General features: G+C 42.7%; 1 protein-coding gene across 1 annotated transcript in view; it reads left to right on the plus strand.

Moving 5' to 3' along the window:
* Positions 1-14,935: 14,935 nt before the first annotated feature.
* The window catches only part of CNTN1 (contactin 1), a gene marked incomplete at its 3' end in the record, with an annotated part of 160,085 nt that continues 149,889 nt past the window's right edge, over positions 14,936-25,131 (plus strand). The window contains exon 1 of the mRNA XM_082012534.1: positions 14,936-15,552. Within this exon, the coding sequence (XP_081868660.1) occupies positions 15,507-15,552 (46 nt within the window). The 5' untranslated portion in view covers positions 14,936-15,506. The remainder of the gene's footprint in view (positions 15,553-25,131) is intronic.

A 25,131-nucleotide genomic window follows, 5' to 3' on the forward strand; every position in this document is an offset into this window, starting at 1 on the left:
CTTTTTCCTCCAGTACAGTGGAGCAAACAACATGAAGCCCCCTCCAGTTGCCCCTGTTTTTTTAACTACTGAGGGTTGGCTGCAGAGCTGCTCCTTATACTACAGGGAAGTCCCTGATCCTCTCAGGGGTTTCCTGCTTGCCTTGGGTTACAGAGTCCCAGCTTGCTTTGCCCCCTCCAAAGCAACTGACCCTACACTGCATGGCAGGCTGCTTCTGGGTGAGAGGCTGCCCTGGGAAGGCAGAGGACCCGTGGGCTTGCCCACCTTGGGGAGCAAAGCCTACAGAGAAATCTCACTCTCTCGCTCCCTCTGAAGGTTTTCAGCCCCAGACTCCACGTGCCAGGGCAGCACAGGCAGCCGACCCAACTCCCTCCTGCCCTCTTGTACAAAATATACTGTGCACATTGTTTTTACTGAAAACATACAAATCACAGAATCACAGAATGCCTAAGGTTGGAAAGGCCCTTCAAGATCATCAAGTCCAACAGTTAACCCAACGCCACCATGCCCCCTAAACCATGTCCCAAAGCACCACATCCACACGTTTTTTGAACACCTCCAGTGATGGTGACTCCACCACCTCCCTGGGCAGCCTGTTCCAATGCCTGACCATCCTCTCGGTGAAGAAATTTTTCCTAATATCCAATCTAAACCTTCCCTGGCGCAACTTGAGACCATTTCCTCTCATCCTATCACTAGTTACCTGAGAGAAGAGACCAACACCCACCTCACGACAACCCCTTTTCAGGTAGTTGTAGAGAGCGATAAGGTCTCCCCTCAGCCTCCTCTTCTCCAGACTGAACAACCCCAGTTCCCTCAGCCGCCCCTCATAAGACTTGTGCTCCAGACCCCTCACCAGCTTCGTTACCCTTCTTTGGACATGCTCCAGCACCTCAGCATCCTTTTTGTGGTGAGGGGCCCAAAATTGAACACAGGATTCAAGGTGCGGCCTCACCAGTGCCGAGTACAGAGGCACGATCACTTCCCTACTCCTGCTGGCCACACTATTTCTGATACAGGCCAGGACACTGTTGGCCTTTTTGGCCACCTGGGCACACTGCTGGCTCATGTTCAGCCGGCTGTCAACCAGCACCCCCAGGTCCTTTTCCGTCGAGCAGCTCTACAGCCGCTCCTCCCCAAGCCTGTAGCGTTGCATGTTGTTGTTGTGACCCAAGTGCAGGACCCGGCACTTGGCCTTGTTAAACCTCATACAGTTGACCTTGGCCCATCAATCCAGCCTGTCCAGATCCCTCTGCAGAGCCCTCCTACCCTCCAGCAGATCAACACTCCCACCCAACTTGGTGTCATCTGCAAACTTACTGAGGGAGCACTCGATCCCCTCATCCAGATCATCAATAAAGATATTGAACAAGACCAGCCCCAGAACCGAGCCCTGGGGAACACCACTTGTGACCAGCCACCAACTGGATTTAAAGCCATTCACCACAACTCTCTAGGCTCAGCCATCCAGCCAGTTTTTTGCCCTGAGTAAAGCTGTCTAAGCCACGAGCCGCCAGTTTCTCTAACATAATGCTGTGGGAGATGCTGTCAAAGGCTTTACTAAAGTCCAGGTAGACAACATCCACAACTTTTCCCTCATCCACTAGGCGGGTCACCTGATCATAGAAGGAGATCCGGTTGGTCAAGCAGGACCTGCCTTTCATGAACCCATGCTGGCTGGGCCTGATCCCTTGGTTGTCCTGCACATGCCCCGTGAGCACTCTCAGGACAAACCGCTCCATGACCTTCCCTGGTACGGAGGATAGGCTGACAGGCCTGTAGTTCCCAGGATCCTCCTTCTGGCCTTTCTTGTAGTTGGGTGTCACATTGGCAAGCCTCCAGTCTTCTGGGACCTCCCCTGTTAACCAGGACTGCTGATAAATGATGGAGAGTGGCTTGGCAAGCTCCTCCTCCAGCTCTCTCAGTACTCTCGGGTGGATCCCATCAGGCCCCATAGACTTTTGGGCGTCCTGGTGGCTTAACAGGTCCTTAACTGTTTCCTGCTGGATTATGAGGAGTTTATTGTGCGCTCCATCCCTGCCTTCCAGCTCAGGGGGCTGAATACCCTGTGGATATCTCGACTGGCTATTAAAGACTGAGGCAAAAGTGGCATTAAGTACCTCAACCTTGTCCTCATCCTTGGAGACAATGTTCCCCGCCTTATCCAGTAAGGGATGGAGATTCTCTTTGCCTCTCTTTTTGTTGTTAATATATTTGTAGAAGCATTTTTTGTTATCTTGTACAACTGTGGCCAGATTGAGCTCTAGCTGGGTTTTTGGCTTTCTAATTTTGTCTCTGCTTGACCTAAGAAGATCCTTGTACTCTTCATGAGTTGCCTGCCCCTTCTTCCAGAGGTGATAAACTCTCCTCTTTTCCCTGAGTCCCAGCAAAATCTCCCTGCTCAGCCAGGCCGGTCGCCTTCCCCGCCAGCTCTTCTTATGGCACATGGGGACTGTCTGCTCCTGCACCTTTAAGATTTCCTTCTTGAAGACTGTCCAGCTTTCCCGGATCCTTTTGCCCTTCAGGACTTTCTTACTGTCCTTCCTTCAGGACAATTCTCACTCGGAATTGAGAATTCTATCATGTCACATAATATACACACACACACACGCACATATATATACAGACATATATAATTAATACATTATACTATCCTTCAAGTTCCTGTGAGTTGTAGTGAGGTGGGTGTTGATGTCTTCTCCCAAGTAACTAGCGATAGAATGAGAGGAAATGGCCTCAAGTTGCGCCAGGGGAGGTTTAGGTTGGATATTAGGAAAAATTTCTTCACCGAGAGAGTGGTCAAGCATTGGAACAGGCTGCCCAGGGAGGTGGTGGAGTCACCATCACTGGAGGTGTTCAAAAAATGTGTAGACGTGGCACTTCAGGACATGGTTTAGGGGGCATGGTGGTGTTGGGTTGATGGTTGGTCTTGATGATCTTAGAGGTCTTTTCCAACCTTAATGACTCTATGTTTCTCTGATTGTATAAGTTACACATACATCACCGAGGATCTAGAGGTGGAGATAGAGCAGACGGTGAAACCTCAGTTGTCAGAGAGTTATATAGGGTTTGTGTTAGACAGACTGTGTTGTCCTTCATGCAGGGTGTCCCTTACACTGATTTTCGTCAGAACAGCATACTCACTGCCCGTGATGCAGTACAGTATTTACTCCTTGCCAGTGCAAACTCACCTCCTCCATCCAGCCTTAGATAGGTGTCAGTGACAAGTGTTTTTGTGTCCCGTTTGCTAGCCACAATTAAAGTCATACTGTTTGTTTTAAAGCAACAGTGGCTTCATTGATATCTCAGGTTGTTCTTATGGAGATGTCTTTGTATGTCTTTGTGATGAACACAACTAATGACTAAGAAACAAACATTTCCCGCACTTGAACAACCTTGCAGTCCTGCTGAACAGAAACTGCCTGTAGCTCTATGGCAGAATTGGAGCCTGTAGGTTAAAACAAGGATTTTTCAAACCCTGACGATGGTTTATAAGCTTGCGTGGGTCATTTAAATGTTACTAATCTGTGCTCCATGTTTTGTGCAGCACAGCAGCAATTTTGGTTTCTATTAGGAAATGAGAGGAAGACTCCAGTAAGAGCCATCTAGCAAATTCAGTGCTCCTTTTGCAAAAGATCGGCAGCTTTTTAAGAGGTGATAACATATCAGTAGTCTGGAAATATCCAGGTAAGATCATAATTGAATTGTTCAGAAGATTCCTCTCCTTCTTTGTTGTCAGATTGTCTTAGGACATTACTCAGTCTCATAGGTACAAAACTTTTTACAAGCTTTTTGGCAGAACGTACACTGAAAACAGGGTGGAGAGATGGAATATGGCCAAATTCCATGCTTAAGTTCAAGATTTACTTACTTAATACTTTCATCTTTGGAGAGCACTAAATATATTTATATTTCATTCTGTAATGGATAAATTCTGCTCTTTATTTGTAAAGTTGTATGCCCACAGTTCTCTTATTTTAGTTCCTCTTCATGCTTGAACAGATAAATACTTTCTATGTGAAATTTGGTGAAACTTCTATTTAATGGAACTGCTACAGAACAGGTGGGCTGTATCAATCACATTTAGTCAAATCTTAAGTGACAGATTGTATATTTGCAATTGTATTTCAGGATCTGATCACAGATTCGTTATTTGGCAGTACCCATAGCTTGTACCGGTCGTGCAAGTAAAAGCTCTGCGTACAAAAGAGTCCATCCCTTTTTGTAAACCCTAAAAATCATAGCCCCCGTGCATACAATGAAGCTAACATGATATCTTCTCATATTTCTCAGAAGTTAAAATTTTTACTTGGGACAGCTAGCAGGCTTGGATATTTGGTATTTTGGTACAGATTGTGCTTTTTATTAATATTGCTGCTTACCTTTGCAGACATGTTATGGTGGGTTACTGTAGATGTCCATTAAGCTAGTCACTGCAGCTTCCTTTCCTTTGAAACATGTTTTGCATTTTCCTGTCAAAGAACTAGTCTCTGTTGCCTCTTAATACTTCAGTGGTAAAGTAAATAAATAAAGGTTAACTTCTATAAATTCAGAGGCCCAAACAGTTAATTTTCAATTATTTACCTGACTAGTTAGATGGAGAACTATCAAAAGGCAGTATTGCAACTGCTACTTCTTGCTGTCTTTTAGCTGATGTATCCCTAAGGCATAGTATTTAGTATTACAGTTTATAGAGAACATATTTCCCGTATTTGACAAGGAGCTGCTGTTAGTTTTTGCAGACCTCAGTAATTCAAAGAGGAGCTTTCTGGAAGCTTTCTTTAATTAACTCTTCATAGGACCATCTGCACTGCAGTGAAGCCACATGTCTCTACAAGCAGTAGGAGAAGTCCTTCAGCCATCCCGTCATCTGCCTAAAAAAAAGTCTGGTCTTGGGAAATAATTATGGCAGAAAAAAGAATTAGCCAATGACTAGAAATACTTAATCTACATTAAATTGCTTAGGGTGGTTTTATGTTTTGTTGTATATATCTGTGAAATTGTTAGCTTAATTTTTGTGTATTAAAAAAAGTCATTGAACATTTACATCTTTGTACCTAAGATGTACGTATGGTACTATTATCTCATTTAGATTTTTTTCTTCTGTTTGTTTTTTTTGGTTTTGATTTCTACTACTAAAATCAGCTAAACTGTGCAACAGTAGTCATTTGACCAAAACATATTTTTCTTTCAGAAATAAATGACACCCATTCAAAGGTTTCCTTCATTTGTTATTTACATACTTAGTATTTACTCATTCCAAGACAATATTCCTGCAGTATATCCCTTACATGACTACATTTCACTTCAGGACTTGAAATTGAGCCTCTACTTCCTCAAAGACAACTCTTTTTTGTCCCAGTTAGAAATTTGGTTTTAGTAACATTATTTTTCTTTCTCTTAAAACAAGCAAAACAGCTTGCATACCCGTGTACTAGTTGCAACCCTTCATGTTTTGTAGCGTGTTATATGTTGCATTTCTGATGAAGTGCTGACTGCTATTCCTTTATCTGTTCAGAGACATTTTTAGTCATTAGTCTGTTCATTTGGGTTCCAGGTTCACTCAATGGAAATATCCTGTTCTCTACGTGTTGGTGAAATCTGCCTTCTGCTGAAAAAAAAATCATATGAAAACCAAAAAAGTTTATGTAGATTACAGTTTGGGGAGGAGGGAGTACTCCTCAAAGCTGTGTAAAATGATTGCATTGGTCTAGGTTAGAAAAGAAGAGTTAGAGGAAAGAGAGCTTCTCATTTCAAATTTGAAGGGACTGACAATCCTGGTTTGGCTTTGTTTTGGGTTTTCCCCCAAAGTGGTAAAATTTACAGATCTAATTGAATTCCCACTAAATTCTCACTGACAGCTCAGAGTTTTCTACTTCCATTAATTTCTGGGCTCTTCTCCCTGCAATTTATGATGCATATTTAGCACTGCTCATCTTATATTATCTGTGCACTTGCAGTTAGTAATTTCTCACAGAGCATTTCTAAGGAGAGAGCGGAGGATTAAAAACATGATTGCTCTTGGACCTGGGAATGGATATTACTGCAGATGAAGATCCTTCCTGGGAGAACCTGAATGTTTGATTTGTTTTTTATTTGGAGGAACACAGTTGTTCACATGGTAAAAAGAACTGCTTTTGCAATTTGTATGTTTATTTTCTCTCTGGTCAGATAGGACTAATGGTGTGTGTTGTACAGTGGAGCATCTGTTGATTCAGAGAACTGTGAACAAATGGAGATGACAAAGTCAATAGCTATGCTTTGGCAAAGAGGAGAGAGGGCTGTGTGCCGGTGGTGAGTAGCAGAGGATGATTATCACTGACAATGCAGACTGTTGGTGGCAGGGAAGTAGGAGGCTTTCTGTTTGTTTAATGTCACTTTTGCTTCTTTACTGGCAAGCTACTGATCTAAGTTGACCTGCATTTGAAAACACTGGGTGGTACTGACTGGCAAGTGTGTTTGACACAAAGATGAAAATTAAATACTGGCCTCCCACCTCAGTTTTCCTGTGATTTGCATGCAGCCAAATGCTATCCCATGCTGCGTACCAGGGAACACACTGACATTTTCTTCATTCAAAAGTTTAGTGTCACATGCAGAGCTACCAGGGAATGGGCTAAAGTCAAGCAAGCAAATAATGTATTTCTTCTAGCGTTCAGTGGGTCGCTGAGGGACAAGGCACCCTTGTTTCCTCTGTAGGTGCAACGGGAAGGACAGCAGCCCACTCTGAAAAGTAGCTATGCAATATGCCCTCTCTGAGTATTTGCAGACTGAGTAGAAAACAGATAAAAATCCAAATGTGCAGATTACGAAGTAAGCAGGAGAAAAACTCTTCTGAGTATTGTGTACTTTGTTATGAGTGTTAATTTGCTGGAGGCAATGTAAGTTGGTATCTTCGTGGTTTGGCATCTGAAATGCTTTTTCAGGGCACCAGGTTAGTACCTGTGGCCATAAGATCTTGCTGAACGGGGACCAGGCTGTTCTCTGGTTTCTGCAGTTGGCGGGGTGCCGAGGACACACCTCTGCAGGGCTGCTGGCCGCGGCGGGCGAGAGGCAGAGCAGGCACGCCAGCACCGTCCGTGACTTCGGCCTCTCCCTTCTGACACATGCTACGCTCTGGGGATGGCAAGGGCATTTTACAGGTAGAAAAAATCACCACCACGATCACCTGAAAACAGGAGGCAAAGGAAAATAAACTGTGGGACGCTCAGTGGTGCTGCCTGTAATCCTTCTTGCGCCTTGCTTTAGCCTTGACCGCCCTGTTGGCTCTCAGTCCACTGAGCTACATCCAGCTGCCATTGAGTCTCTCCCGTTGTTCACCCAGTTTTACCAAACCTGCCCCCCCGTGTTTGTCCTTGCCTCCGTGGTGGCCTTCCTCTCACCGTTCTGCTGATGTCGCTGACATTTCTGGTCAGCTTTTCCATTTCACACTCTTTCTATAGCGTCTGTTCCCATAGCTTCAGATCAAACCTGACATCTCTTCTGCATGTTTCTTTTTCTTGCTTCCCGCCCCACCCCACTTCTCTCACCTCACCAGTCTTCACGGAAAATCTCATCGGTTTTGATTCCTGCTTGTAGCAGATGTCTGTCAGAATCCTGAGTGCACCGACAGGCTCTGCAGGTCCTTCCCCCTTTGAGGAGTTAGCTCCCAGTGTGCAGCCCAAGTCTGAAATGGTGGAGCTGTGTAGCCTGGGATCAGATTTGGAGGAAAGCTGTGAGAAGCCTTCTCCCCCTTTCCTCTAAGAGCTGCTTTTAGGGCTGGTGTTGCTTGGGACCTTGCCTGAGCTGCGTTTCAGCCACCCTTATGTCTGGCCAGGCTCCTTGCTACCCCTGCCCATGCCCCTGCCCCCTTCCCGGCCCGGCCCGGCCTCAGACCTGCCCCACCGCAATGGCCTTGTCCGGTGCTCCCGACCCGCGGCTGCCCCGGTTGCAATCAGCCCAGCCCCACACTGCTTGCTCAGGGGCCACGGGCTTGTGCCCCAGGGTGAGGGGCTGCCCGTGGCCCGCGGCTGCCCGCGCCCCTGCCCTCACCCAGCAGCCCCCGCCCGCCCAACGCTTTTCAGAGCAACCCCAGCAAGACCCTTGGGTGCAGCAGTTTTGTCTCTTGCTTGTATGATAAGCAGCTTGTAGTTGCAGCATTTCAGTCAACTGGAAACATTCACTGGCTTGAGCTGCACACTTAAAGAGCTGGCAGCCATGAAGTTGTTGCTATGCTCTGCACTGGCAGTGGCCTTGAATTTCTGCTCACAGTAATGGATATTCAGCTTTTTCCACTTTTCACCAAAACACATAATTCAGTTGATTCCTGTGGTGTTCCCTGAAGTTTTGTAGGTCTTTGGATGAGGATATTGGAAGGGTCTGGCTTTGAAGCCAGGCATCCCAAGCGGGAATTGCTACTGGGTCAAGCGTAAGAGCTTGCTTTGTTTATCCGGTGATGTAAGTTGTTAGCGTGATGAATGAGGACCAATAAACCAAACGAAGAGAGTTCTTAACTAATGATGGATAGAAAAATCAATCCAGAGGTCAGAAACATCATAGAGGAAGCATGCACAGTAGAGTGCAAAACCAGCAGTAATGAATATATAGGAAAAGATCATATCGAACAGAATTTTTGCTAAGCAACAAGAGCTCAAAATATATGCAAAAGTTCAAGTGCTATAGTGGTCTTGGGCTGTCAGCCCAAGGAGAATGATGTGACCAGAAAACCAGGTGAAGAGAAGACCTGAAGAACAGAATTTCCCCGTCAGCATTACAGTCTGTAGAGGGATATACTGCAGCAAGTCATGCTGCACTTCACGTTAGTTTTGGAGGAGCAGCGATTTGAAATAAATCACTCTGCAAGTGTGGGAAAGCGTTTGGAGGGAGGTTTTGTGTGTTATCGTGGATACAACCTTTGTTGCTGTTTGAAACCAAAGCCCTTAGGGAACATGAAAGCAGTACTGTCTCCAGCTCTGTATGTGTGGATAGCTCTTGAAAGTGAAATGACGTTTTGAGTAACAACTGCCTCATCCTGAGGACCTACACAGAAAGAGAAGAAAGGCTTAGACTTCACATAGAACATGTGAACATACAGAGTGGCATTTTTCTCAGTATGTATGGAATCTCTTTTACACCTGAAATATGGCAGATATCCATAGTAGTCTGTAGCCTATTGTAATAATAACTCTAGTTATTATATTATTTTATATTATATTAGAACTACATAATATGTAGTATGATATTTTAGACCTGTTCTATATAATAGAATACAGTATAATATATGTAGTAGGGACAATTATATTGGCATAAATTTTATGTAATTATATTAAATATTTTGACTGTTTCAGGACAATAATTTTAAAAAGCTTTTTCATATAATTAATTGCTATCTTTGCTATCTTAAGCAAAGCACTTTACTGACTTAAACAGTAGAGCAGAACAAGCAGTTGTTTTGTCCGGGAATATGTTTAAGTATTGCCAGCAACGTGGTCCACAGAGGAACAAAATCATGTTTTCAGATTAAATGACTGAACTGGCACACTTGATTTTGTTCAGCCTCGTAAGATTCCTCCATAGCAACTATGGACCAGTGCAGATTCTACTCCTGACTCCCCAGGTTCTATTAGATAACCCCTGTTAGATGCCCAGTCTCCCACACCCTCCGACACTGTTGATGATTATTGTAGTACTGAAAAGCCACAGTCCTCAACCAGAGACCTCTTTGAACAAACAAAATAAAAACTCTGTCCCTCTCCCAGTGAGAATTACTCCTAAGTAATTATGAGTGGAAGTATAACATAAAAGGCAAAGACAGATGGGGAATTGCAAAGAAACAGTGAAAGTAAATCAGCCATGAGCAGAGATAGTGGCCTATCTATTTCTTGAGCAGCCTACATGCTGTCAATTTTTTTGTAATTATCATAGCAAACAAGATTTAAGAAAGGATTTGAAGGAGGACAATACAGTGACTTTGCAGGTGTTGCAGAGAGTTCTTCTGAAGCATGAAGTGTAATGGGAGGAAGCACAGAAGTGCTTGACTGAAAATTTAACAAGGGGCTAATGAAAAATAACTTACAGACTAATTGTAAGTTGGCTGTTCAGTACCAAGTGAGAATAATAATGAGAGCGGTCCATGGAATGGAACATGAAATTGCTTGTATTTAAGATACCAAAGACGGGAGTGAAGGGAAGGAAGGAGAGAGGTCACACAGTCAGAGTGATGCACCAGAAGAGTGGTCTTTGCAGCAGCACTCTGATTAGGTGCTGTGTTTGTCTGGGACAGAGGAAAAGATTTTGTACTAATTTAGTCTTGAGATGATGAGGATCTGGACAAGGGCATTGACTAAGCCCATATTAAAAGTTCGTGTATGAGCGATATTGTGCAGAAAGATTCTGCAAGATTTGACGTCTCGATTTGACGACCTGAGGATGATCTGGGTTGGAGACAGCATTCAGGCAGGTGTCTTAAATGGTGGGCTAGATGGTGCCACTGTTCACAGTGATTCAGTAAAGATCTGGCATGATGAGTTTGTGGGGGCGGGTAATAAAAACCCTAATTTGGCTATGTTGAACTTGGTCTGATGCCTGAATTTACAGTGTCAGAAATAACTGTCTGAGATAACAATTTGAAAAGAGTGTAGTGCTATTGGAGTATTGGAGTAGAGGTGTAACATCCAAAGAGGAAATGGTAGTTGACACTGAGTTTACAAATTAAACTGCACTAGAGTAAAGTTTTAAGAGGAAAGAAGACCAAATAATTCTTTGCAGAACATAGAAGAAACCATGGAGTTTTTCCTTTGAATGACATCCAGAGCAACAGTTAGGGAGGTTAGGATAAGACTGTGTAACGGAAGCCCAAACTTCAAAAATAACAACTTAGGTCTCCTACCCATGAAAAACAGTTGGCATCTCAGGAAGAATGAGGAACGAGCGCAGTTCCTGAGGTCTGGCTAAATACAAGTGTTAGAGGTTTCAAGAGTTGCTACATTGGCATGCAAAAGGTAAAAGCCAGAAGGAAAGGAAGACAGGAACTTCATGCAGTAGTCTTAAAGCTATGTAGACTTGAAAGAAAGGAGGAAGATGTAATGGTGGCTGCAGAAGCAAATGAGGCTAAGGGAAATGCTAGGGATTTTTTTTCTTTGTGAAAGGAAAAAACAGTGAGAATGGTAGGAGAATAGAAGCAGACATGGATGGGGAAATGAGAGTTTCTGAAGGAAATGATGAAACTGTGAGATGGCTGTGGCTCTGAGGAGGGTGGAACATAGAGCAGGACAGAACAAGCAATTTTCGTGCTTCAAGGATTAGGTAGGGAAATGAAGGGCAAGCAAACAAAGAAAAAATCATGTTGCTATTTTGTCATATTTCTGTTGGAGAAACAGGCATGTGGAAGGAGAAGTATAGACAGGAAGATTTGACAGCTGGAGTCAAGGAGGTGACAGTCATTGTGGATGTGATAAAGAAATGGTAGAATAAGAGTTGGCTACCTAGAAAACATGAAGGAGAATCGAATTCATTTGTTGTGGAAGAAAATAACTCTTGGACAGTGTAAGAAGAAGAGCAGAGGAGGAAGACGTTGAGGATGAACCAAGGCTGGGGTTAGACTACAGTAAGGGAGAGTAGCGAAAGAATAGGTGCATGAAACAGTGGGATTTGAACAAGTAGTTACTGAAATAAAGTGAAGATTTGTAAGAGGTCTACAAGAAATGGCCTCATTAAATGGCTTTGTGCTCTCAGAATATGCTGGAAATGGGATCCTGTGATTGAGAGTACCTGACAGTCCACTGTGCAGCATATCTTAAAACCTCACGGAACCATGAGCACTTTCCGATTTCAAACTGAGTAGAAGATTCCCAAGTCTGAATTTCTGCTTTGAAAGGGTAATGTGCCGAGAGGGCTGTGAGGCTGCGTGTAGTGTGCTGAAACTGGTACTCATGATGAAGGATAAATCTTTGTGTTTATGCCTGTGAGTTTCTGATTTCTACCTAGACATAGTAAGAATGTGAATGCCTGATATGATCATTTATATTAGAAGTGTGGAACCGGAGCAATAAAGCAAGGCGAGCAGGGCATTTTCATTACATGTTTTTCATTACTGGTAAATCAGGAAATGCTAAAAAATACAAATAAATATGCAGAGAAGGGTAATGAATTGTCAGATTTCTTTGGGATACATGCCTAATGGAGTGAATCTGTAGGCAGTACTTCAATGTAATAAAATGCACCTACAACAAAGACTCATGTTTGTGTTTGCTAACACCAGTAACCAACAAAGCACTAATTTGCCCAGTTGTCAGACCTTATCCATTTGACCAGTGAAACCCTTCTTATCTTTGTAATCTTCCAAAGAAAGTGGCACCAGTTTCTCTTTTTATTGTCTGTGCTTCTTACGGATGTTTGCAGTGTGAGGGAAGACTTGCTTTATTCCCCAGAGCTTCTAGTCTTGCTTTGAGGAATCCATCAGATTTTACACAAATTCCAGAATACCCGGCAAAGATTGCAGAAATTGTCAGAGCATTTTTTTCTGTGTAAAATACCTAAGACTGATTTATTACAATACCAATGACTTCCACATGGAGTTGTTTTCCATTTCACATTTCAAATGGGAATATCAGTTCTGAGTTCAATGTGTAATTTACCTTTTGCTGTTAATAAAGTGTAGAAATCTAGTTTCTTCATGAATCAATAATCAAAATTCATATTCTGGACAGAACTGTCCAAAATGGCACTTGGGTTACAGCATTTACATATGAAATCAGTTTTAAGCAGTTGCTGAAAGGATCTATAGAATCCCAAACACAGCTTGAACAGGGATAGTAGGGGATGTCAAAGTATACCTATGTGCCCAAAATTACCTGTCTCCTGCCCTGTACCAGGGAAATATTCTGTTAAACTACATGCAGAGTGGATACGGTGCCAGATTGAGATGTCTAAATTGAGCGGTCCACGTGCTGGTATCTACATGTGATCTACATGTCTGCAGTCTGATCATAATTGGCAGAAACCTAGTCAATACAGTCAATGGAGATGTGAATTATTCAGCTTACTCTTAAATAGACTGTAGGAGCTGGACAGCCAAGCAGCTTCTAAGAATCTTTTGACAGAGGATGGGCATCTTCCTGATGTGTAGGCATGCGCTGCTAGCTATCCAAATTTAGACATCTTTATCTGGAGCACAATCCCAACATAGCAAGAAGTGGCAGATGTTCACTGTAATGGTAAGCGTAGGATGAGCTAGTCTGCCATGCCTACATGAGCATTTTTGTCCCGGTAAACTTCCCACTTATAACTGATTAGAGTAAGATCAGAGCGAGCTCATGGGGATTGTATGACCTGGGGCATGAATCTCATCTCTGTGAGGTTTCTTCCCATTCTAATGTGATTAATTAAGCAGTCAGGTTCACAACATCACGTTTTCCGATACGGCTTGTAACTTCTAGTTTCATGCTTGTCAGAGATGACTGTGACCCAGCACTCAGGGTATAGCAATGGGTGAAGAATTTGACAACTTAACCTGCTGGTTTTGATGTATCACGAAGTAGACGTTAACTGCTGTTATATTATAGCCCTGGTAGCTGTTGAGAAAGGCCATACCAGAAAGGCATATGGTAATTTCTTGGTGACACCTTTGCAGCTCACTGAAATGTTACGGGCGTGCCTTAGCATAAGGGAGGATAGTAGATACTGGATATACTGAAAGGTGAGAGGCAAACCAAGCAAAGCTTCTTCCCCATTTTCCTCTGAAAAAGCCTCTATTCATTCTAGTTTCCAGACCGTATGCCAAATCCTGCTTGCCCCAGACAATTTTCCGTTAATTTAATTGGGAGGACTCTGAACACGTACAATTGCAGGAGAGTCAATTGTTTAGCCCAGATTCAGGTTTTCATCAGTATGTGGAGTGTTTCCATTCACGCTGCAGGCCCATCAAATTTTTTTCTTTTAGCCAATTGTACCTTCTTCTATCCAAGGCAGAAATAATTATTATAGGTCTTACAAGCCTCTTGAATTTCTTTTCAAATAAACCTCAAGAACAGTTCTATATTTTAGTGATGACGATGTATTTTAGCGATAAAAGATGAGATCCAAACTCCATCAAGAGTAAGAAATACTTCCATGATTTCAGGAAGCTACAGGTCGTCATGGTTCACACTCCAGTGACCATGCTGTTTGTCAACACGAGGGTGACCGAAGATTCTTGTTATATTATTTTTAAATATTGCTTTGCAGTTTCACCTCAGTCATGGCCCTAGTGTTTTCCTTTTGCCTGTGTTCCCTGTCTCAACTTTTTCTTCCAAAACAGTGTCAGTTGTGGTTTTCCTGTGTATAGAGGGAGAAGCATGTGGCAGTCAAAGGATGGGGTTGCCCAGAGGCTGCTGGAGATGGGGGCTGAAGACAGGGCTGGTAAACTGTTGATGAGGCTTGTTTACACGATGGGGCTGCAAGAAAAGGGAGTGTACTGAAGAGGCTGGAGGATGTTCAGATCTATGGGAAGAAGTAGAAATTTTGGGAGTTGTGGGAACAGTTGATCTGGCAGATACAAATTATGTGAGCTGTGCTAGACAAAAATTATGTGTATGTGCATCTCTATAATATAGAATATAATACATGCATTGTAATCAGAGGATTCAAGTGAGGGTGGTCTAGTCTCCTGGTACAAACAAAGTGCAGGTATATATGGGGCAAAGAATGTGGCGTGGGGTAGAAAGCTCTTACGCCTGCTCTTTGCTTTTGGAAAGCACTGTGCTTTGAACGTGGGGTTAGGAAAGCATACTTGCTTCTAATGTTGCGTGGAGTTAAAAGGAGAAACAGGCTGCAGGGAATACAGACTTCAAATAAAAGGCTCAGATAATGCAGCATTTTTCGAAGGTCAAAGAAATGCAGAGTCCAGATTAAGCACTCTGCAATATGTAAATGCCACGCCACGTATGTTGGAGCTACGGTTGAGTGCTGCAGGGGGGAAGCCGATGCCTGCATCCTGTTTTGGATGGAATACTGTTTGTTGCAGCAGAGCAGTTGCCCAGCCCCGATTGTGTTAGTGATGAGCTGATCGATACCCCATTACTGGCTGTAACAGTTGCTGCAGGAAGAGCAGAGAAGATTTTAATGCATGAATTATGCATGCTGTGCTCATTCTTTAGTCTCAGAGCAGAGTGACAGAGATTGTAAAGATGACTGGGGTAGTTTCTTGCATAAAGTGACTGCAGTGAAATGCTTCATATTTTCATGCACACAAGCAGCATTGAGTGGGACGGCCTATTTAAGAAGATATAAATCCCCGAGCTTACAGCACAGAATGCTTGATTTGAAAGCATTGCAGCCATGTACAGAGCCAGTTTTCCTGCTGTCTAACCTGCTTTCTGCCGGAGGTTGGCTGAGGGATGCTAACGGCTGTGCTTTGCTCTGAGGTCACAGCTTGAAGTCTCTCTTTTTTTTTTTTTTTAATTTGCTTTCTGCCGCAGGAGAGGATCTGTGAAGTTTATTGGTGCAACCACTGTTGTATTTTTCAAATATACAAACTTGGAATAGTTGTTATGAACAAAAGGACAAGCAGGAATTCACCATCTAAGGTAAAAAGGGGTATTTTTTATTTGTGGATTTGAGTGCAGAAGAGGGAATATGCTGAGGCAGGATTATGATGGTGCAGTGTGGTTACATTGACTCAGATATCTGTGCTGGAATGCAGAGTCAGGATTCTCGGATGGGTATGGCTGCACCCATCCTACTACTCTGTTTTTAAATGGTTGTTTAAATATTGCTGAGAGTAGATTCTGTTATACTTTTTGAATCCTGCAGTTTGTTCAAGAGTGTGCATTTCTGAAAAATTTTTATCTGCTCTAGATGACTGCATTGTGGGGAGGGGCAGGACAGCCACCAAGATAATCATTATAATAACATGATCGGTTTCATTAAGGGTCCTAACAGAATAATGACAATGAAATTTCATTGAAAGCTCCAGTAAAACGTGTGTCAGGCAAACGAGGTCCTAGAATCTACTGCTTGGCTGTCCTGTAAATAACTAAGATGATCAAACTGTTACATTTTGTTTAAAAGTCTGGGCTGTCAATCAGTGAAGAGACAAGCCTGTCCTTATTGTCCTTCAGAAAACTATGTACTGTTGGAGATTTTACGTACAAAGACAGCTATTTCTAATTATGTAATTTACTGGAAATAAAAAAAAAAAGCTTCTGAAAGCATTCTACAGTCTTTTCATGTGCATGTTTAACAACCTAGGATATAGTCAAGAAAATTGTCTAACCAATGTAGATGTACCATAAAGATACCACTTTTTAAAAGAAGAGAAATTAAATTACATTATTCTTGCCTATTAAATTATTTACCACAATGAATGCTTGAAAATTTATCTATCATTAATATCTTCTGCATTTGCAGATTTTGATATTTTGGAAAACACAGTACAACTGCTTTAGTTTCTGTGTTCAGTGACTTGAAGATGTACCCCTAACTTTCAGAGAGAGGTATTGTCACAGAGTATTGAGAAATAGCTAGTTAAATAAACCTGAAAGCTGTTTGCTGGGTGATGTGAAGGAGCAACGTATCGCCAGTAAGCTTTACAGGCAGTCAGGGCAGTATGCTACCACTCCTTGGGAAAATGCCTTTTTATTTGGAGTTTACGTTGCTGTCTTACATTTACATCTAATAACACCTGACGGGCCAGTTTTGGATCCCTGAGTCCTTATGCCACATGGCACAGAAACACGTATGGACCCCTGCCTCAGTGAACAGCGTGCGTCTGGTTGTTGATTACCTAACAATCGGCTGGAAAAACGCCGGACCAGGGATCAGGCACTGTTGATGTTGCTGGGCTGAAAACGTGTCAAGCAGTCATCGGGCGCAAGGGGCCATTTCGAACCCACCGCTCCGTGCGGGAGTGCCTGCCCTGTGGTACGGCCCCGCGGCTTAGCCGATGCCCTTGCCGCCTGGGCAAGCTGCGTTCCGCCTGCCCTTGCCCAGGGGTACGTCCTTTCATCAGCCTTCCCTCCCACGCGGGGGGGGGGGCTGGCTGTGTCTCGGGGAATAAGGAATACGTTCCGCCGGTGGGCAGGGGCGGTGCCGCTTTCTGGGATGCTGAAGGCCTGGCTGGATGCTGAGTCATAGGGCAGGTCTGGGAGGTGCCCGCTGGCCCCCGGGCTGCAGCCACAGCGGCTCTTGCGGCGAGATGAAGCCTGGGGAAGAAAAACACACGTCTAGGGAAGGGGAGCGTCTAGAGGGAAGAGGGAGACGTTGAAAATCCTGCCTGGCAAGCGCCGCATCTCGCGTGCGGTGAGTGCAAACAGGCTTCCGGGCGTGCGAACCCCAGGCTGGGAGCCCGGGGGGGCGGCAGCGGCAGCAGTGGAGAGCTCACACGGGACTAACAAGGAAGATGTGTACGCTAGCTGGCTGCTTGCGAGTGTGCTAGGCGTTCTTCATGTGCCGTGGAGGACCGGTTGTATTTTTCTCTGCTTCTGCCGTGAAAGTTCACGTGGGACGCGTAATTGGCAGATTGAGCAGACTTTCAACCATAAAAACAGATACAAAAGAGAATAAATAACAAGGGGGGGAAAAAAGAGGCAACTTTCCTAAACTCCTCACATCTCCTTAATTAAGGAATACCTAACTTTGTGTATCACTGAAACTAAATAAAATGATGGAAGCCTATTTCTGTGAGAGAGAATGACGTGTACACAGTTAAGGGTTGCACATTCAAGTACCGAATTCAGAGCATATGTTGTTTACTGAAATACGGCTCAGCTGTTTCAGTGCTTTGTTACTATTTCCAGATGTATCAGTGAATAAACGTTACTTATGTTCTTTGAGTATCATAAATAAAAAGCATCACAGCTACACTCACTGTGACATGGACAAATATTAATCTTAGAACATCTTCATTTTTTTCCCCATTTAAACTGAGGTACTTAAATCACCTGTGTTTAATGAGGAAATAGATATGCTAATAGATGGTAAAGAAGTGGAAATACTAGTTTTCTCTAAGAAATAATGACTAGGATTTTCTAAGGCATTTGAGAGAGGTATCCGGGGTCCACTGAAATTCACTAGGGACCGTGATCTTTAGTCTCTTTGGTGGAGATTTTCAGAGGAGCATATATAAATATTTTAGTCACTACAGAGAAAACAGCTTGGATAAAGAGCAAAGAAAACAAAGGCAGCCCAGCAACTATTTGCTGTTAATACAGGTAATTAGAGGAAAAGCAGAATTAGTTGTTGTTGTTGTTGTTGTCCCCAATCTCCTCAGATAACTGGGTAATTATATAATTTAAAATACAAAGACATAATCCAGAGTTCTATAAAAAGGAAAGGGTAAGAAGGGAAGATCTTGCAAGCGCCATATTAGTAAGGGATATTGTTAGAAAAAAGCAGCTTAATATGGACAGAAGTCTCTGTTAATAACCTGTTGGAATAGTCTCTTTCTCATTATAATGTCAAAGATTTAATTACAGTACTTGGTTTTCTCAAATTGCAACTTTGCAAATTATAACCAACTTGGACTTAATTCTGGAAAATTGTCTTGTAATGAATACATTTACAGTCAGAGAATTGATGCCTGCTTACCAGGTCTTATTGATTTTATTCTTGGTCTGGCTGCAGAGCAGACCTATTCAGTACAGTTAATAACCGAAGGGGTGACTACTTGGGAAAATCAGAAGCTTCAAGAGCTGATGCCTAGGCATCGTGTAAACTTGAATGAACAGAAATCAGTTCTCACTCCCTGTTGCAGTAAAGTGTCATTGTCATACTTTTGAGTTATGCCTCTATGATAAATAAAAGGAAAGGTTTTTTCTTCTGGTCTATATTGGTTTTCATTTGGTATTGGAAAGAGAAAGCAGAATTAATGCATATTAATAAAGGGAATTAATAACAGGAATTAATGCATATTGAATGATCATGAAGTTGCAATTGTTCCAAAAGTAGCAAAACAGTAGATTAGCAATAAAGAAATACTTTGGCATATTATCTTTGCTAACAGGAGAATGCTTGTAAGTTATTAATAACACGCTAGAAAGTGCTTTGTCCTGTAACTCACTCTATTATACACTGTTACTAGACATTTATTTATTTTTGCATTTCCTGCTGTGGTGGTAAAGAGATCACTGAGAATAATCAGGTTGCTTATGACTGATTGAGTGTGTCTTCAGAGGTTAAAAATTGTTAATTGCATAGAATAATTTTAAACAAGTAACCTATGAGTACTTCATCAGTGCCTATTAACAGAAAAAGACATCAGTATGTGTGTGTCTGTGTGTAATATCTACTTACTCAACATGCGTTCCCTGAGCTCTAGTTTTTCAGCAGTAACTAAGAATAGTCATGTTTTCCTTCTGTTAGCATTTGCCTGTAAATAACCCTGAAGGGACAACAGAGCTGAGTTCTGCTAAACATCACTCATTGATAGCACCAAAACCTCATTTGACTTAGCTGAGCAGCAGGAGAACTGAAACTCCTTTATCCCATTTGCTGAAGACATTATTCACAGTGCAGTAATACTTCAGTACGTTGGAAACAAGGTCTTTAATCTCTTAGGAGAAACTGGTAAGACGAGCCAGTGTCTTAGGATTTCTACTGGTAGAATTTTTACTAAAAAAAGGGCTAGCACATTAAAGATTACTTTAAAAAATAATTATTCACCCGTCTTTTGAGCTGGAAGCTATAAATTCATTGATTAATGTAGGTCAGTGAAACTGTTTGGAGCTTTTTAGACAAGCTTTTTGAACTACATCTCATTCCTTGTTTTAAAAATGGGTTTAGCGTCTTAAAGGGTGGCTCCGGTACAGGTATTCCTTCTGCCTCCTACAGCACCAGTGCACAAGGGGCGTGTTAACTGGTGGAAGAGTGTGGCAGAAAATAAACCAGTCGTAGACAGCGAAAGCTGTTCCTCAAGTTTTAGTGTTTGAAGCAGATAGACTACATTAAGATAGTGGGACAGAAATCTGCAAACCTTTCAGGATGGGGAGTTCGAACACAGGCTTTTCCTCCGGGTGCTGGAATCCGACCTAACCACAGTGTTTGTCCCTCTTCAGCCCTGAAACCAATCTCTCATCCTCAATCCTTCTTCAATGGGGATGGGAACGATGATCTTATTCATTAGATTCAAGGCCATTTGGTTGTGCCCTGATAGAGGATGAAATTATTCTTGGGCTGTTCATTTCCATGTGGAGAAGCCCAGCAGACTCCAGAAGTCTCACTAGTGCTCTTCAGGTCGGATGAATGCCAGCAGTTTGGCATATTCATGTCACAAGGCTTCGTACTGGTTGTTACTGACCCAAAAACGGTGTTAGAAATGAAATACAAAATTTGATTGGGTTAACTGGTAGAAATGAAGAACTGCATTAATAAGTGTACATATCTGGCAGCGGTAATGATGATCACTTTGATATCCCAGCAGTTACTCTGGGAAGACATAGGCCGTATTTCCTTACAGGAAAACACTGATATCTGAATAAATTGAATCTTTTAACTCAAAAGACCAGCATGTTAGAGACCATCACCACAAAGTGTTTTACAAATTTCAGTACTTGTATCCAGCCTGTGCCAAATTCTAGCTTATGCTCTGTGAGGGAGGTTAAGCTGTTTTTAGGGACCAAAGGCCTTTCATGGTAGGGCCAGAACCAGACTCTTCCTAAACATGCTCTTTATTTAGGTTTCTAGCCTGGAAGACTGGGCCCTTTTGAAAATGTTCTTAGTGGGGGATGAGTGGGATTTCATAGCTGCAGGGAATGACTGCAGAGCAGTCAGAAATTTGGCCAGTCTCTGTCCTCCTCCTGGGGCAGAGCATGCTGTTCCCTCATGCTCTTTGATGGGAGAACTTCAGAGACAGCCCTGGGGAGAAATCTCAGCCGGGAAACAGCCAAAGGCTGTGAGCTGGGAACTGGCAGACTGCTTTCTCCTGCCAAATGGGACAGAGGTATCAGTAGTATTTTTACTTTTTTAACTTCTTTTAGGAAACCTGTTTCTTAGAGTGACTCAAGTCAAGTCCTTTCTACTACATCCACACATAGTTTAATGGGTATGAAACCAGTAGAAACTTCCAGTGACATTGTTTCTGCAGTGACTTGTCATGGGGTGCAGGGGGAAGAGGATTTGGGATGGAGAAGAGGAACCCTTGAGAGGAAAAGCGAGAGCTTCTCCAGACTCCCTTACATCTAACCAGGGGGTGGTCTGTTGGGAGTGTCTGGAGGATTATTTAGGTTGGCATAGGCTTTGAAGGTCTCATAAGGAGCCTTTTTGTCATGCAATATCTGGATACAGTGAGGCCCATTTAGTCACAGCAGTGCCAACTTTTCATAGTGATTTAAGATTTCAAATGAGGAGTACAGGAGTTTACTCATAGCATTGATTGGGATTTTATGCTGCTGATCAGATATTTGGTTATGCAGAATCACATTTATATAAATCGTGATTTCATCAGGCAGCCCAAATAATCATATCTTATATGATTATAACATCTCGCATGAAATAGACACTTCAAAATGCAGCTCAATATGAACAGAAATCATAGCACAGAAATGTAAACTCCCCTGCTTCCCTACATCGGGATTCATGGAGTATAAACTGGTAATGGCAGCCTCAACACCAGATGCTGGTTGTTTCCTCCCACAGCTAAGGTTTCAGATAACCCAGCAACCACATTGCCCGTAGAGGCCATAAGCCATGCACAGGAGCTGAACCTGAACTGCTTTATGAATTACACACAGCTTAAGATCTTCACATTGGCTACTACTGCCAACACTATAACTGCTAATTTATTTTCTTCCCTGCAGTAGCACCATATTTTGTGAGTTATGCTTTTTTTTTATGGAAAGCAAGATAATTTGTGATGTTAACTTGCATAAATAAATGCTTTTTACATCTTAGGACCCAAAGAAATCCCCAGCTGGCTTTGTAAGACATCTTTTTTTCTCTCCTGAACCACTTCATGGCAAAAAAAAAGGACAAGGACAAATGGTCTGAACTTATGAGTCACTATTATATTAATAACAAATATACTTAAGTTTTTCTTTCTTCCATTTGTGCATTTGTTTGCAGCATTACAGAGTTGTGTCCACATACAAGTGTTTCAGGTTCCTGGATATTTTTTCACAATATAAGAGCTCAGGAATTCCTATTACTAAATTTGTGATGGTAATGTAGCATTGTATTAATCATAGCTGCATTTGTAGAATTACTTCTATACTTTGTTTTGTTACTGGTTTCATACTGAGCTTGAGCGAGTTACGTAGTTCCACTACTGTTGCAGAAGAAAATAATAGTTTTGCTGATTGGGTTCAAATGCTTTGTCTTTTGCCAGAAGTGTGTGCTGCAATGGAAGTAGGAATGCTCTACTATTTACCTTTAAGAGCACCAAACCTGTTTTTACGACTTTTTTGATGCCTGCAGTTGAAAAGTACATGAAGAAGGAAAGACGACATGTGTGCTGCTAGTGTTAGAGCAATGCTTACTAGTTACTACTCGTCTTTGTGGCTAAATATGTGTATTGCCAGGAAACCTTGGAACCAGGTGTTTATGCAAGTAAGAGGTGTGTGAACCCCTGGATTTTTCCCTCATTTTCCATCACTTTTACTAGCTAAGCACCTAGTGCTTTCCAGCGGGGCATGCATGGGTTGATTGCATTTCACCTGTTGGGACAGCCTGCCGTGGGCATGGAAATACGCTCCAGCAGAGCTAAGTTACCAAGGAAGAGTGGCACTTTAGTTCCTGCTGAGTTTCTCCTTCCTTCCTTCCTCCTCCTTTCTCAAGTCCTAGAGCTAGCTTGCTCTTCCTGCTCTGTCTCCTCTGCTCCCCTGTTCCAGGGGTCATGTAGTGATAACTAACCTCAGCCCCCAAAGCAGCCCAAGCATCGGTGGGCTTTGTCCCCACTTTCTCTGGGAAATTTCAACCCGTGAGCTTGAGTACTTCATCTTCTTATTAGGCAGCTTCAACACACTGGGTAAGGGTGTTACCGCCTCCTGTGCTGCCTTCCTCTTAGCCCGCAGAGCTGCTCTGAAACCTACTGGTACCTCTCCCATTGGAAAAGTTAGACTTAGCTAATTAATAATTTGACACCAATGATGTATGACACTCTCTTGCATATTTTCTCTTCATGATTTTAGTGGTAAGAAGCATGGAAAAATGCAGAAAGAGAAATCTATCATTCAGTCTATTTTTGGCCTCCCAAGGGTTTCACATCTACTATATGAAATTGTAGTTTATTGGTTAATTCACTAAATAGAGAAGGGAACACGTTCTCATCCTGATGGGAAGGAGCTGAAAGGATACTGTTGTGTATCATTGTCCCTAAAGGCAGGACTGCAGCGCATCAGAGCAAACTCTTCTAAAATGCATGTGTCTTCAACCTGATGGCAATGGTAGAAGTGGCTGCAACTCATAATACAGCTTCAAAATGGAGACTGGCTAATTTATGAGGAAATCCATGTAAAGCAAGTTTTTCTATGGAGGTTCACATGTCCTCTCATGATTCTAGGAAAGGAAGAAAATACAACAATCTTCTGCACTGGGAATACTTCATGACTAGAGATTTGAGCCTGCCAAGAGAAGGACACTTTTCCTTCCATGCCTGGGTCTTACTCTAGTTGTGTGAGCAGGGTGTCAGCTGTACCTGCAGAGGTGGGGCAGGATCCACCTCAAAAATAGCAGCTCACTGCTGAATGAAAAGCACTCAATTCAGCCTTTTCCAGCTGTGCTTTGGTTAAGTCCTCTAGATTTGTTCTGTTCCCCAACTTGGACTAACACTGATAGCAGCAGAGTATGTGTATATGTGCATTTTACAAAAAGAAACATAATTTTACTGGACTTTTGGTGTACGTGAGTAGGTGTGTTCTCTGGGTGACTTAAGTTTCTGGCTCTTGTGCACTATAGCACTTTCCTCCTGAATTTTACCCATATAGAGCAAATCATTCTCATTTTGCTTTTAGAATATTTTAGTGACCGTCTGCTTACTTACAGCAAGCACCAAAAAGAAATACGTGCCTGAGTCATCGTGTATCGTTTTTTGTACTCCAGTTGTTCATATATAGTCTGATTAGTTCTTTGGTATTGCTGAGAAGAGACAACCTGACGTGACATGATAAGAAATAAGAAATAGAAAGAATTTGGTTGTAAAGTGTAATATCCAGACTCTTCAAAACACATGAAATAGCATAGATGTGAAGTAAGCGTCTTTAGCCTTGGAAAGAGATGTCTGAGCGGAGTGAGGAGGGCTCTATGCTGCAAAGGGTGTGCAGAAGGTGAATAGGAATCACTGTTACTGCTTCTTGTAATGATTTCAATCAAATCTCCTTTGTTCTGCAGTGAGAAAAGGTTCAGAATAAACAAAAGAAAGCATTTGTCATGCAAGGAGTGGTTAAACTGTTGGTGTTACTGCTACAGGCTGTCTGGGTGCAAAATGTTCTCATACGGGCTGAGAAGGCGGTGAGACCAAATGGTGGAAGAGCAATCCAGCAAAGGTGGTTAGGCAGAAAGGTGGTACCTCCGATGAGGGAAGTCCCCAAATCGCAAAGTTCTGGAAGAAGAGGATGTTCTGGGGAGTTACGGCATCCTGTCTGGATTCTCTGGGGCCATGTCAGGGGCAGGACTGCCAGGTCACACAGACCATGGTCTTAACCTGCATGGTTGTTCTCGGGTTTTAAGGTGGGTGTTGTGCCAGCGATGTGGCTGGCAGCCAAGCCAGCTGCCGTGTGCGGTGCTGCGGAGGCTCTGGGCAGTATAGCTGTCCATACGCAGGTGATCACAGGCCGCTGGGATGCAGCCAGGACTTTTCTGGGTTATGCCACGAGCCAAGACTACAGCCCAAAATCAGGAGGTTACTATCCCTGGCTTTGGTGATAGTTTCTTCAGAGGACTTGTACCTTCTGTCACTTACTAGGAAAATTACATTGCAGGTTCATCTTCCTAATTTGGGGCTTTACCTTTTGGGGATGTTTTGGGGTTTGTTTTTTTAATGTTCAGTTTGCCATAATCTTAGAGAATAAGTAATGAAAAATCCTTTTAGACATTTTATGTTCTATAAAATAAATGGACCTGTGTTCACACATGGAGTCGGATGAAATAAACCAGTACAAATTGGAACTTGAGCATGGAAGTACAATACTTACCCATGTGAGAGGATCTATAATGCTATATAAAGTTATATGAAGCATCACATAC

Source organism: Phaethon aethereus, assembly GCF_964289735.1.
Source record: "Phaethon aethereus genome assembly, chromosome: 1".
NCBI lineage: Eukaryota > Metazoa > Chordata > Aves > Phaethontiformes > Phaethontidae > Phaethon > Phaethon aethereus.